Below are 14,920 nucleotides of genomic sequence, written 5' to 3' on the forward strand. Positions count from 1 at the left end.
TATTTAGGTCTATGCTTGACGGATGGTTCATGCTGCAGGTGAACCCTACCAGTGCACCAGTGGTTTGAAATTACTTTTCACTTCACGCCTCCTGCATTGTGGGTCTTATTTCAGGGGTACAGCCACCTGTCTACCCTACCCCACTACCCCACACCCCACTACCCCACACCCCACTACCCCACTACCCCGCACCCCACGCTCAGGTGTAATCCTCGGCAGACAGAGCTGGCGAGGGTTACAACGAGGTCCGATCATAACCTTATTGCGTTGGTGGGTTGTGGGGATTATAATTATCTTTATTATTGTCACAAGGAGGCTTGCATTAACACTGCAATGAAGTTACTGTGAAAAGCCCCGAGTCATTCAAAAGGAGGGAACTTGATGTGTACTTTAAATGGCAAAATGTGCAGGGTAATGGGGAAGTTAGCGGGGTGGTGGGGGGATCGCTCTTCCAAGGAGCAAGCACAGGCCTGGTGGGCTGAATGACCTCCTTCTCTACTGTCTTCAGGTGACACTGTTCACATAGAAGGTCTTTCAAAACTCAAAGCTAGCGTCTCCTGTCCACTGCCTCTTGAGTAAACCAGCCATCCAGACATTAACTGTGCTGTCCCTGCTCGGGCCTGGCTGAGAAATAGTGGGAGGGGGGGGTGATATCTATTTATATTTACTTCTTTCTGCACCCCGTTATCAGTAAACACCAGCCTGTTAGACCCTGAATCACGGACGTCAGAACAGAGATAAACATGGTCTGGTACCCCGCTGATAGGCGCAGGAACCAAAAGTAGGTAAAAGGTTACAGAATGAGGCTGTGGATGGGATTAGTGCAGCAAGAAACAGTATACTTCATTCAGAATGACACAGCATTTACAGCACAGGAACAGGCCATTCAGCGCAACTGGTCCAGGCTGTTCCAAATGAGCCTCTGCCTAACTTCATGATGTCCCATCTATATATCCTTCTCGTGCCTGTTTGCTCGCTGTTTATCCAGCTGCTCCTTAAAATGTTATTCATTTCGGCCACTCCCTGTGGGAGCGAGTTCCGCATTCTCCCCACTCCCTCTGGGAGTGAGTTCCGCATTCTCCCCACTCCCTGTGGGAGCGAGTTCCGCATTCTCCCCACTCCCTCTGGGAGTGAGTTCCGCATTCTCCCCACTCCCTCTGGGAGTGAGTTCCGTATTCTCCCCACTCCCTCTGGGAGTGAGTTCCGCATTCTCCCCACTCCCTCTAGGAGCGAGTTCCACATTCTCCCCACTCCTTGTGTATGGTATTATAGGTATTACGGTACCTGATAGGCTGGAGCACCATTGGTGGAAACTGTATGCTTTCGATTGGTTAGGATGTATGGTAGCTCCGCCCTGCTAGGCGGGTTATAAGAGCCCGTGACGCCCCAGCAGCCATCATTCTGTACCTGAGCTGCTGGGGGAAACATCTAGCTTATTAAAGCCTTCAGTTGGACTACAACCTCGCTTTAGTGGTCATTGATCGTGCATCAATTTAATAAGCTAGTTTTTTTTAAGAAGAAAGGATGGAGCTCCGAATCAAGCCGGAGTGTCTGCAACTTAGCCCCCACGCGGCAAACTCAGCGGCAATCTTCAAGCACTGGCTGGTGTACTTTAAAGGGTATCTCGGGACGGCCGAAAACACACCCACCAGAGAGCAGAAACTACAAGTCCTGCACTCAAAGGTGAGCCCGGAGATTTACACCCTCTTCGAGGAAGCGGAAGACTTCGATGCAGCAATAGAACTGCTAAAAGGACACTATATTCGCCCGGTAAACCAGGTCTACGCCCGGCACCTGCTTGCAACGAGGCGACAAACCCCTGGGGAATCGCTGGAAGAATTCTACCGTGCACCCCTGGTGTTGGGGAGATGCTGCAGCTGCCCGCAAGTTTCGGTGAGCGAACACACTGAACTCTTAGTCCGGGACGCTTTCGTGGCAGGTATGCTATCCTCACAAATCCGCCATCGACTGTTAGAAAAAGACACTCTGGGTCTCAGGGAAGCACGGGCCCTTGCAGGCTCCCTGGACGTGGAACGCCCGCCTTTACGTTCCCGACCGCGCGGCAGCCCCCTGGGCAGCGTGGAACCCCTCCGCGGCTGACTCCGAGACTTCCCCCATCCCCCCACAGGCCTGCGCTGCAAGGCGGCCTGGCAACCCCAGGGCTGCTAATTTTGCGGGCAGGCCAATCACCCCCGCCAGCGCTGCCCGGCCCGCGCATCCACCTGCAAGGGATGCGGCAAAAAGGGCCATTTCGTGGGGGTATGTCAGGCTAGTGCGGTTGCCGCGGTCTCCAGCGGTGAATGCGGACCGCAACCACAAACTTCTCCATGGTCCCCGTGCGGCCAGCGGTCACCGCCATCTTCCTATTCCAGGGCCACGTGCGGACCCCGGGCGCCGCCATCTTGTTCCGCGGACGCCACGTTGGAGGTATGGGCGCTGCCATCTTGTGCACCCCCAGCTATGTGCGAACAATGGGAGCCGCCATCTTGGATGAACCCCGAGGACCCCAGCTCGGCTGACCACGCACTGCCCGAAGAGAACTCTCAACTGCTGCGATTAGCCTCGGTGACCCTGGATCAGTCCCGACCTCGAACACTCTCAACTGCTACAACGACTGTATTCATCAACAGGCACGAGTCGTCCTGCCTAATCGACTCTGGGAGCACGGAGAGCTTCATACACCCCGACACAGTAAGGCACTGTTTTCTCCTCATCCAACCCGTTAATCAAAAAATCTCCCTGGCCTCCGGTTCACACTCAGTGGAGATAAAGGGGTTTTGTGTACCAAACCTCACAGTCCAGGGAAGGGAGTTCAGAAATTTCCGTCTCTACGTCCTTCCCCACCTCTGCGCGGCTACACTCCTGGGTTTAGACTTCCAGTGTAACTTCCAAAGTCTAACCTTCAAATTCGGCGGCCCTATACCCCCCCTTACTGTCTGCGGCCTCGCGACCCTTAAGGTTGACCCGCCTTCCCTGTTTGCGAACCTCACCCCGGATTGCAAACCCGTCGCCACCAGGAACAGACGGTACAGTGTCCAGGACCGGATCTTTATTAGGTCAGAGGTCCAAAGGCTACTGAGGGAAGGGGTCATTGAAGCCAGTAACAGTCCCTGGAGAGCTCAAGTAGTGGTGGTAAAGACCGGGGAGAAGCATAGGATGGTCATCGACTACAGTCAGACCATCAACAGGTTTACGCAACTGGACGCGTACCCCCTCCCCCGCATATCCGACCTGGTGAACAGGATCGCGCATTATAAGGTCTTCTCCACGGTGGATCTCAAGTCCGCCTACCACCAGCTCCCCATCCGCACTAGTGACCGCAAATACACTGCCTTCGAGGCAGATGGCTGGCTCTACCGCTTCTTAAGGGTTCCCTTCGGTGTCACCAACAAGGTCTCGGTCTTCCAGCGCGAGATGGACCGAATGGTTGACTGGTACGGTTTACGGGCAACATTCCCGTATCTCGATAATGTCACCATCTGCGGCCACGACCAGCAGGACCACGACACCAACCTCCGAACATTCCTCCAGACCCCAAAGATCCTTAACCTTACATATAACAAGGATAAATGTGTTTTTAGCACCGACCGCGTAGCCATCCTCGGCTACGTAGTGCATGATGGAGTTATAGGCCCCGAACCTGAACGCATGCGCCCCCTTATGGAGTTCCCCCTCCCTCACTGCTCCTGAAGCGCTGCCTAGGGTTTTTCAGCTACTACACCCAGTGGGTCCCCAAATATGTGGACACGGCCCGTCCCCTGTTCCAATCCACAGCATTTCCCCTGTCGATAGAGGCCCGCCAGGCCTTCAGCCGCATCAAAGCAGACATTGCAAAGGCCACGATGCACGCCATCAACGAGTCCCACCCCTTCCAGGTCGAGAGCGATGCGTCCGACGTAGCTCTGGCGGCCACCCTCAACCAAGCGGGCAGACCCGTGGCCTTCTTCTCACGTACCCTCCATGCTTCTGAAATCCACCACTCCTCAGTCGAAAAGGAGGCCCAGACCATAGTAGAAGCTGTGCGACATTGGAGGCATTACCTGGCCGGCAGGAGATTCATTCTCCTCACTGACCAACGGTCGGTTGCCTTCATGCTCGATAATGCACAGCGGGGCAAGATAAAAAACGATAAGATCTTGCGGTGGAGGATAGAACTCTCCACCTACAACTATGAGATCTTGTATCGTCCCGGGAAGTCAAATGAGCTTCCTGATGCCCTGTCCCGCGGCACTTGTGCCACCGCACAAGTGGACCGCCTCTGATCCCTCCACGAGGACCTTTGCCACCCAGGGGTCACTCGTTTTTTTCCACTTTATCAAGACCCGCAACCTGCCCTACTCCATCGAGGAGGTCAGGACCGTCACCAGGGACTGCCAAATCTGCGCGGAGTGCAAACCGCACTTCTACCGGCCAGAGCGGGCGCACCTGATAAAGGCTTCCCATCCCTTTGAACACCTCAGCATGGACTTCAAAGGCCCCCTCCCCTCCACCGACCGCAACACGTACATCCTGAACGTGATTGATGAGTACTCCCGGTTCACATTCGCCATCCCCTGCCCCGACATGACCGCAGCCACCGTCATCAAGGCCCTCCAGGGTATCTTTACACTGTTCGGTTTCCCCGCGTACATACACAGTGATAGGGGGTCCTTATTTATGAGCGACGAACTGCGTCAATTCCTGCTCAGCAAGGGCATCGCCTCGAGCAGGACGACCAGTTACAATCCCCGGGGAAACGGACAGGTAGAGAGGGAGAACGGAACGGTCTGGAAAACCGTCCTACTGGCCATACGGTCCAGGAACCTCCCAGTCACCCGCTGGCAGGAAGTCCTCCCGGATGCCCTCCACTCCATCCGGTCTCTGCTTTGTACGACCACAAACCAGACACCTCACGAACGTCTCCTTGTCTTCGCCAGGAAGTCCTCCTCTGGGACCTCGCTCCCGACCTGGCTGGCAGCACCCGGACCCATCCTGCTCCAAAAACACGTGCGGGCACACAAGTTGGACCCGTTGGTCGACAGGGTCCATCTGCTCCAAGCTAACCCCCAGTACGCTTACGTGGTGTACCCCGACGGCCGACAAGATACGGTCTCCCTACTGGACCTGGTGCCCGCCAGAGCCCCACGCACACCTCAGCCACCAGTCCCACCCTCCCCTCCACCGCAGCACCTTACAGGAGGATCGGTCCTTCCGCCGGCCCCGTCTAGACCCCCCCACCCACCGACGCACCCCGCAGACGCTCCCTTCCCAGGTCAACCGTTTCCCTCACCAGTGCCACCTAGGGGTACCGAAGCTGCCATGGAGATCTAAGCCACGCCCCCGGAGTCACAGACGCCCGAGCCTCCCCCGGAGTCACTACCGAGGCTCCGACGATCACAGAGGACGACCAAGGCCCCTGATCGACTGATTGCTTCATTTTAAATTGTAAACTGTAAACTGTAAATATAAATCATCAAATGTCCATAGCTATCAGAATTGTAAATAGTTACTAAACACTGTACGGAGGTATTACAGTACCTCCATAACTAATTCTACCACGTTGCCATGTTTGTAGTATCCGGCCACCACCCCCGCCGGACTCTTTTTTAACACGGGGTGAATGTGGTATTAGAGGTATTACGGTACCTGATAGGTTGGAGTACCATTGGTGGAAACTGTATGCTTTCTATTGGTTAGGATGTATGGTAGCCCCGCCCTGCTAGGCGGGGTACAAGAGCCCGTGCCGCCCCAGCAGCCTTCATTCTGTACCTGAGCTGCTGGGGGAAACATCTAGCTTATTAAAGCCTTCAGTTGGACTACAACCTCGCTTTAGTGGTCACTGATCGTGCATCAATGTGGGAGCGAGTCCCGCATTCTCCCCACGCCATGTGGGAGCGAGTTCCGCATTCTCCCCACTCCCTGTGGGAGCGAGTTCTGCATTCTCCCCACTCCCAGTGGGAGCGAGTCCCGCATTCTCCCCACTCCCAGTGGGAGCGAGTCCCACATTCTCCCCATTCCCTGAGTCCCACATTCTCCCCACTCCCAGTGGGAGCGAGTCCCACATTCTCCCCACTCCGAGTCCCACATTCTCCCCACTCCCTGTGGGAGCGAGTCCCACATTCTCCCCACTCCCAGTGGGAGCGAGTCCCGCATTCTCCCCACTCCCAGTGGGAGCGAGTCCCACATTCTCCCCATTCCCTGAGTCCCACATTCTCCCCACTCCCAGTGGGAGCGAGTCCCACATTCTCCCCACTCCGAGTCCCACATTCTCCCCACTCCCTGTGGGAGCGAGTCCCACATTATCCCCGCTCCCTGTGGGAGTGAGTTCCGCATTCTCCCCACTCTCTGGGTGAAGAGGCTTCTCCTGAATTTCCCCGTTGGATTTAGCAGTGACTGTCTGATATTGATGGGCTCCTACCCCAGTTCTGGGGCGAAATTCTCCTACCCGCCCCGCCACATTTCTGCCCCGACCGGCCGGCGGGAGTCTCCGTAACACCGGCTGGTCAATGGGGTTTCCCATTGTGGGGCAGCCCCACGCCGTCGGGAAACCCCCGGGCGCCGGCAAAACGGAGACTCCCGCCAGCGGAGAATGACGCCCCTGGTCTCCCCGACGAATGGGATCTCTGCCTGGGAATTTCCAGTCCCCACCCACCGGCTGTGTCTTCCAGTCCCGGCAGAGGCAATGGACTTTTGAAAGGCTCATCGCATTCACCAGCCCCCGACCCCCACCACGACGGGGAGAGAAAAGTCCAACCCCCCCCCCCCGCACTTCTCTACAACTACCCTATCAAAGGCCTTCATAATTTTAAACGTCTCGATCATTCACCCTTCAGATACGAACCTCACCTGTTCAATCTTTCCCAGTCGTTAGTCTCTCAGTTTTCTAATCATTCGAGCCAGTATTTTTTCCCACCTTCTCCTGTGCCCCGATATCCTCTTTTTGATATAGAGACTAGAACCACACGCAATACAAGTGTGGTCTCAGCAAGGGTTGAGACAAGTTTAGCGTAACTTCTTTGCTTTTAAAATCTATTCCTTTGGAGAATAAATCGCCCAAGTGTCCAAGGATGTGCAGGTTAGGTGCGGTCATGGGGTTACAGGGATAGGGCGGGGGAGTGGGCCTAGGGTAGGTGCAGACTCGATGGGCTGAATGGCCACCTTCTGCACTGTATAGATTCTTCTATGGGCAGGTGATGATGCAGCGGTATTGGCTGGACTATTAATCCAGAGACCCAGGGTACGATGCGGGGGACCTGGGTTCAAACCCCACCACTGCAGGTGGTGAAATTTGAATTCAATAAACGATTCACGAATGTCCCTTTGGGGAAGGAAATCTGCCATGCTGGTCTGGTCTGGCCTACATGTGGCTTCAGACACACAGCAATGCCGTTGTCTCTCCAATGCCCTCTGAAATGGAGGGTAGTTTGGGATGGGCAATAAATGATGGCCAGCCGGTGATGCCCCCGTCATATAAATTGATTTTTAAAAACAGAATACAAGAGCAAGGAGGTTCGGTCAAACTTGTACAAGACGCTGGTTCAGCCGCAGCTGAATATTGTGTACGGTTGTGGGGACTGAGACAGTCTGGTCAGAGAAGACGGGGAGGAGATACTGTTCCCGCTCGTGAAAGGATGGAGAACGAGCGGGGATAGATTTAAACTAACTCGCTGAAAGAACAACAATGTTCGGGGGAGAAATTCTTCACCCAGCGAGTGGTCAGGATCTGGAACGCGCTGCCTCAGATCGCAGCTTCAATCGAGACGGTCAAAAGGGAATTCGACCGAGGACTTCCGGGTGCGGCTATGCAGAGCTAGGTCGCATATTCGGCAGCTCCCGCTTGGAACGGACTTTTGGGCTCTTTTACAGGGCCCCCACGGCATTTGTTTGACATTTCCCAGTGTGGGAAGAAGGCTGCAACATTCCCCCGACAGTGTCCCCCAGGAAGGGTATGTCTTTTGGCTACCAGACCCGGCAGAAACAGTGAAAGATTTGGCTTGTGCTGCAGCAGTAGACGAGGGCCTCTTCCAGCATGCACGCGGGGGAAGGGCAAGCTTAAAGCTGCAATCTGACTTGACTCTATCAAAGGTGAATTCTAGCAGCAGAGGGAACAACCGTGAAAAGATCTACCAGGGCCATTGAAGAAGCGGGGACGAGGCTTCCGGTGGCGGCCATGGAGGAGTAGGTCGCGCATTCGGCAGCTCCCGCCTGGAGCCGACTCTCAGACCTTTTTCAGGAGTTTCCATAGACTTTTGGGGGCAGACTGGTGAAGCAAACACTGCCAACTTCTATGAAACGACCAGAAGTGTAACGGCCAAAGGAGCGGCACTGGAGCAACGGGAGAAGCGAGGGAAAGAAAACAAAATGGCGGCGGCCAGGGACAAAGGGGAGCTGCAGGAGTTCATCAAGCGCTGCTTCGAGGAGCAGCGCGAGGAGATGCGCAAAGAGATGTTGGCGCCTATGCTTTCGGCAATTGAAGGACTTGGGATCACGCAGAAGGCCCACGAAGCTAAGATCCAGGAGGTACAGAAAAGAGTCAGTCAGAACGAGAACGAGCTCGTGGGCCTGGCGGTGAGAGTGGAGCAGAACGAGGCGCTACACAAGAGGTGGGCGGGAAGACTCGAAGACCAGGAGAACAGGTCGAGGGGAAAGAATCTGCGAATCCTGGGTCGCCCTGAGGGAGTGGAGGGGGCTGATGCCGGGGCATACGCGAGCACGATGCTCGAGGCGATGATGGGCACGAAGGCCCCTTCGAGGCCGCTGGAGTTGGACGGGGCACATCGGGTGCTGGCGGGAAGTGGGGGGGGGGGTGAGAGCCCCTCCAATCCGGCTGATAACGTGGAATGTGAGGGGCCTGAATGGGCCAGTGAAGAGGGCTCGAGTGTTCGCGCACTTAAAGGGACTGAAGGCGGACGTGGCCATGCTCCAAGAGACACACCTGAAGGTGGCGGACCAGGTCAGGTTAAGAAAGCGATGGGTAGGACAGGTATTCCACTCAGGACTGGACGCGAAGAATAGAGGGGTGGCAATATTGGTGGGAAAGCGGGTGTCATTTGAGGCCAAGACTATTGTAGCGGACAATGGAGGGCGATATGTAATGGTGAGCGGTAGGCTGCAAGGGACGTGGGTGGTGTTGGTAAACGTATACGCCCCGAACTGGGATGATGCAGGATTCATGAAGCGCATGTTGGGGCGCATTCCGGACCTGGAGATAGGAGGCCTGATAATGGGAGAAGACTTCAATACAGTGTTGGATCCAGCACTGGACCGCTCCAAATCAAGGACTGGAAAGAGGCCGGCGGCGGCCAAGGTGCTTAGGGGATTTATGGATCAGATGGGGGGAGTGGACCCATGGCGGTTTGCAAGGCCGTAACCCAGGGAATTTTCTTTCTTCTTCCATGTACACAAAGCCTACTCCCGGATAGATTTCTTTGTTCTGGGTAGGGCGCTCATCCCGAGGGTGGAGGGGACGGAGTATTCGGCTATAGACGTTTCGGACCATGCCCCGCACTGGGTGGAACTGGAGCTGGGAGAGGAGAGGGACCAACGCCCATTGTGGCGGGTGGATGTGGGACTGCTGGCGGACGAGGTGGTGTGTGGGAAGGTGAGGGGGTGTATCGAAAGGTACTTGGAGGCCAACGACAACGGGGATGTGCGGGTGGGGGTGGTATGGGAGGCGTTGAAGGCAGTGATCAGGGGAGAGCTGATCTCCATTAGGGCTCATAGGGAGAAGACAGAGGGCATGGAAAGGGAGAGGTTAGTGGGGGTGATTTTGAGAGTGGACAGGGGATACGCAGAGGCCCCGGAGGAAAGATTACTTGGGGAAAGACGACGGCTCCAGGCGGAGTTTGACCTGTTGACCACAGGGAAGGCGGAGGCACAGTGGAGGAAAGCGCAGGGGGCGACCTACGAGTATGGGGAAAAGGCTAGTCGGATGCTGGCACACCAGCTCCATAAGAGGATAGAAGCGAGGGAAATAGGGGGAGTCAAAGATGGAAGGGGAGCCACGGTTCGGAGTGCAAAGAAAATAAACGAGGTATTCAAGGCCTTTAATGAAGAGCTGTGCAGATCCCAGCCCCCAGCGGTGGAAGAGGGGATGAGACGATTCCTAGATCAGCTGAGATTCCCGAGGGTGGAGGAGCAAGAGGTGGCTGGTTTGGGGGCACCAATTGGGTTGGAGGAGCTGAGCAACGGTTTGGGGAGCATGCAGGCGGGGAAGGCCCCGGGACCGGACGGATTCCCGGTGGAGTTCTACAGGAAGTACGCAGGATGGTCCCGCTACTGGTGAGGACCTTTAATGAGGCAAGAGAGGAGGGGACCCTGCCCCCGACAATGTCCGAAGCGACAATTTCTTTGATCCTAAAGCGGGACAAGGACCCACTGCAATGTGGATCGTACAGGCCGATCTCGCTCCTCAATGTGGATGCAAAGTTGCTGGCAAAAGTGCTGGCTACGAGGATCGAGGACTGTGTCCTGGGGGTTATTCGCGAGGACCAGACGGGATTTGTAAAGGGCAGGCAACTAAACACCAATGTGCGGCGGCTCTTAAACGTGATAATGATGCCATCGGAGGAGGGAGAGGCGGAGATAGTGGCAGCTATGGACGCGGAGAAGGCCTTTGACCGAGTAGAGTGGGAGTACCTCTGGGAGGTGCTGCGTAGGTTTGGGTTCGGGGTAGGGTTTATCAGATGGGTTAAGCTCCTTTACAGAGCCCTGATGGCGAGTGTAGTGACGAACCAGCGGAGGTCGGAGTACTTTCGACTGTACCGAGGGATGAGGCAGGGGTGCCCCCTGTCCCCCCTGTTGTTCGCATTGGCGATCGAACCATTGTCCATGTCATTGAGGGAGTCTAATAAATGGAGGGGGGTGGTCCGAGGGGGAGAAGAGCATCGGGTGTCGCTATATGCGGATGACCTGTTGCTGTATGTGGCGGATCCAATGGAGGGGATGGTGGAGGTCATGCAGACTCTAAGGGAGTTTGGGGAGTTTTCGGGCTATAAGCTCAATGTAGGGAAGAGTGAGCTCTTTGTATTACAGGTGGGGGACCAAGAAAGAGGGATAGGGGACCTACCGCTGAGGAGGGCGGAGGGGAGCTTTCGGTATCTGGGGATCCAGATAGCCAGGAGTTGGGGGACCCTACATAAACTGAATCTGACGAGGTTGGTGGAGCAATTGGAGGAGGATTTCAAAAGATGGGACATGTTACCGCTCTCGCTGGCGGGTAGAGTGCAGTCGGTCAAATTGGTGGTCCTTCCGAGGTTTCTGTTTGTGTTTCAGTGCCTTCCCATCGTGATCACTAAGGCCTTTTTTAAGAGAGTAGGCAGGAGTATTATGGGGTTTGTGTGGGCGAATAAGACCCCGAGAGTAAGGAGAGGGTTCCTGGTACGCAGTAGGGACCGAGGAGGGTTGGCGCTGCCAAACCTGGGGAGCTACTACTGGGCAGCAAATGTGGCGATGATCCGCAAGTGGGTTATGGAGGGAGAGAGGGTGGCATGGAAGAGGATGGAGATGGTGTCCTGTAAAGGAACGAGCCTGGGGGCGTTGGTGAAGGCACCGCTGCCGCTCTCGCCGACAAAGTATACCACGAGCCCGGTGGTGGCGGCAACGCTAAGGATCTGGGGCCAGTGGAGACGGCACCGGGGTGCAATGGGAGCATCGGTGTGGTCCCCGATCAGGGGTAACCACCGGTTTGTCCCGGGGAAGATGGACGGGGGGTTCCAGAGCTGGCATCGTGCGGGGATTGGAAGAATGGGGGACCTGTTCATCGACGGGACGTTTGCGAGCCTAGGGGCACTGGAGAAGAAGTTCGAGTTACCCCCGGGAAATGCCTTTAGATATATGCAGGTGAGGGCTTTTGTGAGGCGACAGGTGAGGGAATTCCCGTTGCTCCCGGCACAAGAAGTTCAAGATAGGGTGATCTCGCGTGTATGGGTCGGGGAGGGCAAGGTGTCGGAAATACACCAGGAGTTGAAAGAAGAGGGGGAAGCGCTGGTAGAAGAGTTGAAGGGTAAATGGGAGGAGGAGCTGGGGGAGGAGATCGAGGAAGGTCTATGGGCTGATGCCCTAGGTAGGGTTAATTCTTCCTCCTCATGTGCCAGGCTCAGCCTGATACAATTTAAGGTGGTCCACAGAGCGCACTTGACGGGGGCGAGGTTGAGTAGGTTCTTTGGGGTAGAGGACAGATGTGGAAGGTGCTCAGGGAGCCCGGCGAACCATGTCCATATGTTTTGGTCATGCCCGGCACTGGAGGGGTTCTGGAGAGGAGTGGCGGGAGCAATATCTCAGGTGGTGAAAGTCCGGGTCAAGCCAAGCTGGGGGCTAGCAATATTTGGAGTAGTGGACGAACCGGGAGTGCAGGAGGCGAAAGAGGCCGGCATTCTGGCCTTTGCGTCCCTAGTAGCCCGGCGAAGGATCTTGGTATTGTGGAAGGAGGCGAAGCCCCCCCAGCCTGGAGGCCTGGATAAATGATATGGCTGGGTTTATAAAGTTGGAGAGGATTAAGTTCGCCTTGAGAGGGTCTGCACAGGGGTTCTACAGGCGGTGGCAACTGTTCCTAGACTATCTCGCGGAGCGTTAGAGGAAGGTCAGTCAGCAGCAGCAGCAACCTTGGGGGTGGGGGGGGGGGGGGGACACTGCCTGGGAGGGTGGATGAGCAAGAGATAACATGAAGGGTTGGGGAAACTGGCACGTACGGGTGAGGGCCAGTGTACAAAGCTGTGTAAATATATCATTTTGCCATGGATATATCTTGCTCTGCGCGATTTCTCGTTTTTTTTTGTTACGAGGGTGAGGGGGGGGGGGGGGGTTATTGTTTGGAAGGGAGAAAAATTGTGTTAAAAAACTTTAATAAATATATATTTTTTTAAAAAGGGAATTCGAACGTTATGTAAAAGAGGAAGAATGTGCAGGGCGTGGGGAGAAGGCAGGAGAACGCAACTAAGTGAATTACTGATTTGGAGGGTCGGTAACACACAATGGGCTGAATGGCCTCATTGTACACTGGAACAATTCTCTGACACAATCTCAGCCAGTGTTGTCCGCAACACTGCCTCAAACTTCTCCCTGACACAAGGCTGCAGCCCTCGATTACATTGCGACAATTCTCAACAAGGTGATCCCAGCGCCCATATTTCACCTCAATAGCTCGTTGTTGTGGTCCCAGATTTTCAGACTACCACCTCTGCTGGCTGAAGCAAATATCTTCAGCTCTGCACACGCGCACAGTCCTGGGGGAAACAAAAAGAGGATTACAGCAGCGTAGGAATGGGAGGCTTTGGGGGGGGCTGGGGACGTGCGGAGTATCCGTGACTCCGACGGAGGAGCTGCTCTTAGGCACTGACGGGCTGATCCATCATCCGTACCACCGCACTACGATGGTGGGACTGTTACACTTAAACATTGCACACTGCCCGCCACACCGCCCAGACTGCCCGCCCACACCGCCCAGACTGCCCGCCACACCACCCAGACTGCCCACACCGCCCAGACTGCCCACACCACCCAGACTGCCCGCCCACACCACCCAGACTGCCCAGACTGCCCGCCCACACCGCCCAGACTGCCCACACCGCCCAGACTGCCCACACCACCCAGACTGCCCGCCCAGACTGCCCACACCGCCCAGACTGCCCACACCGCCCAGACTGCCCACACCACCCAGACTGCCCACCCACACCGCCCAGACTGCCCACCCACACCGCCCAGACTGCCCACACCGCCCAGACTGCCCGCACCGCCCAGACTGCCCACACCGCCCAGACTGCCCGCCCACACCGCCCAGACTGCCCACACCGCCCAGACTGCCCGCCACACCGCCCAGACTGCCCGCCACTCCGCCCAGACTGCCCACCCACACCGCCCAGACTGCCCGCCCACACCGCCCAAACTGCCCACCCACACCGCCCAGACTGCCCGCCCACACCGCCCAAACTGCCCACACCACCCAGACTGCCCGCCCACACCGCCCAGACTGCCCACACCGCCCAGACTGCCCACACCGCCCAGACTGCCCACCCACACCGCCCAAACTGCCCACCCACACCGCCCAGACTGCCCACCCACACCGCCCAAACTGCCCACCCACACCGCCCAGACTGCCCGCCCACACCACCCAGACTGCCCACCCACACCGCCCAGACTGCCCGCCCACACCGCCCAGACTGCCCACCCACACCGCCCAGACTGCCCGCCCACACCGCCCAGACTGCCCGCCCACACCGCCCAAACTGCCCGCCACACCGCCCAGACTGCCCGCCCACACCGCCCAAACTGCCCGCCACACCGCCCAGACTGCCCGCCCACACCGCCCAGACTGCCCACACCGCCCAAACTGCCCGCCACACCGCCCAGACTGCCCGCCACACCGCCCAGACTGCCCACACCGCCCAAACTGCCCGCCACACCGCCCAGACTGCCCGCCACACCGCCCAGACTGCCCGCCCACACCGCCCAGACTGCCCACACCGCCCAGACTGCCCGCCCACACCGCCCAGACCGCCCAGACAGCCCGCCCACACCGCCCAGACTGCCCACACCGCCCAGACTGCCCAGACTGCCCGCCCATACCGCCCAGACTGCCCACACCGCCCAGACTGCCCGCCCACACCGCCCAGACCGCCCAGACTGCCCAGACTGCCCGCCCACACCGCCCAGACCGCCCAGACTGCCCAGACTGCCCGCCCACACCGCCCAGACTGCCGAGACTGCCCGCCCCACACCGCCCAGACTGCTCGCCACACCACCCAGACTGCCCGCCCACACCGCCCAGACCGCCCAGACTGCCCGCCCACACCGCCCAGACTGCCCGCCACACCACCCAGACTGCCCACACCGCCCAGACTGCCCGCCACACCGCCCAGACTGCCCGCCCACACCGCCCAAACTGCCCGCCACACCGCCCAGACTGCCCGCCACACCGCCCAGACTGCCCACACCGCCCAGACTG

At 57.3% G+C, this 14,920-nt stretch overlaps 1 protein-coding gene across 1 annotated transcript in view; it reads right to left on the minus strand.

Moving 5' to 3' along the window:
* wdr97 (WD repeat domain 97) overlaps positions 1 to 14,920 on the minus strand; it is a 229,449-nt gene that overhangs the window by 122,366 nt on the left and 92,163 nt on the right. The window contains exon 9 of the mRNA XM_072507945.1: positions 13,112 to 13,202. Within this exon, the coding sequence (XP_072364046.1) occupies positions 13,112 to 13,202 (91 nt within the window). The remainder of the gene's footprint in view (positions 1 to 13,111; positions 13,203 to 14,920) is intronic.

The sequence above is a fragment of the Scyliorhinus torazame genome, chromosome 6 (genome assembly GCF_047496885.1).
Source record: "Scyliorhinus torazame isolate Kashiwa2021f chromosome 6, sScyTor2.1, whole genome shotgun sequence".
In the NCBI taxonomy this organism is placed as follows: domain Eukaryota; kingdom Metazoa; phylum Chordata; class Chondrichthyes; order Carcharhiniformes; family Scyliorhinidae; genus Scyliorhinus; species Scyliorhinus torazame.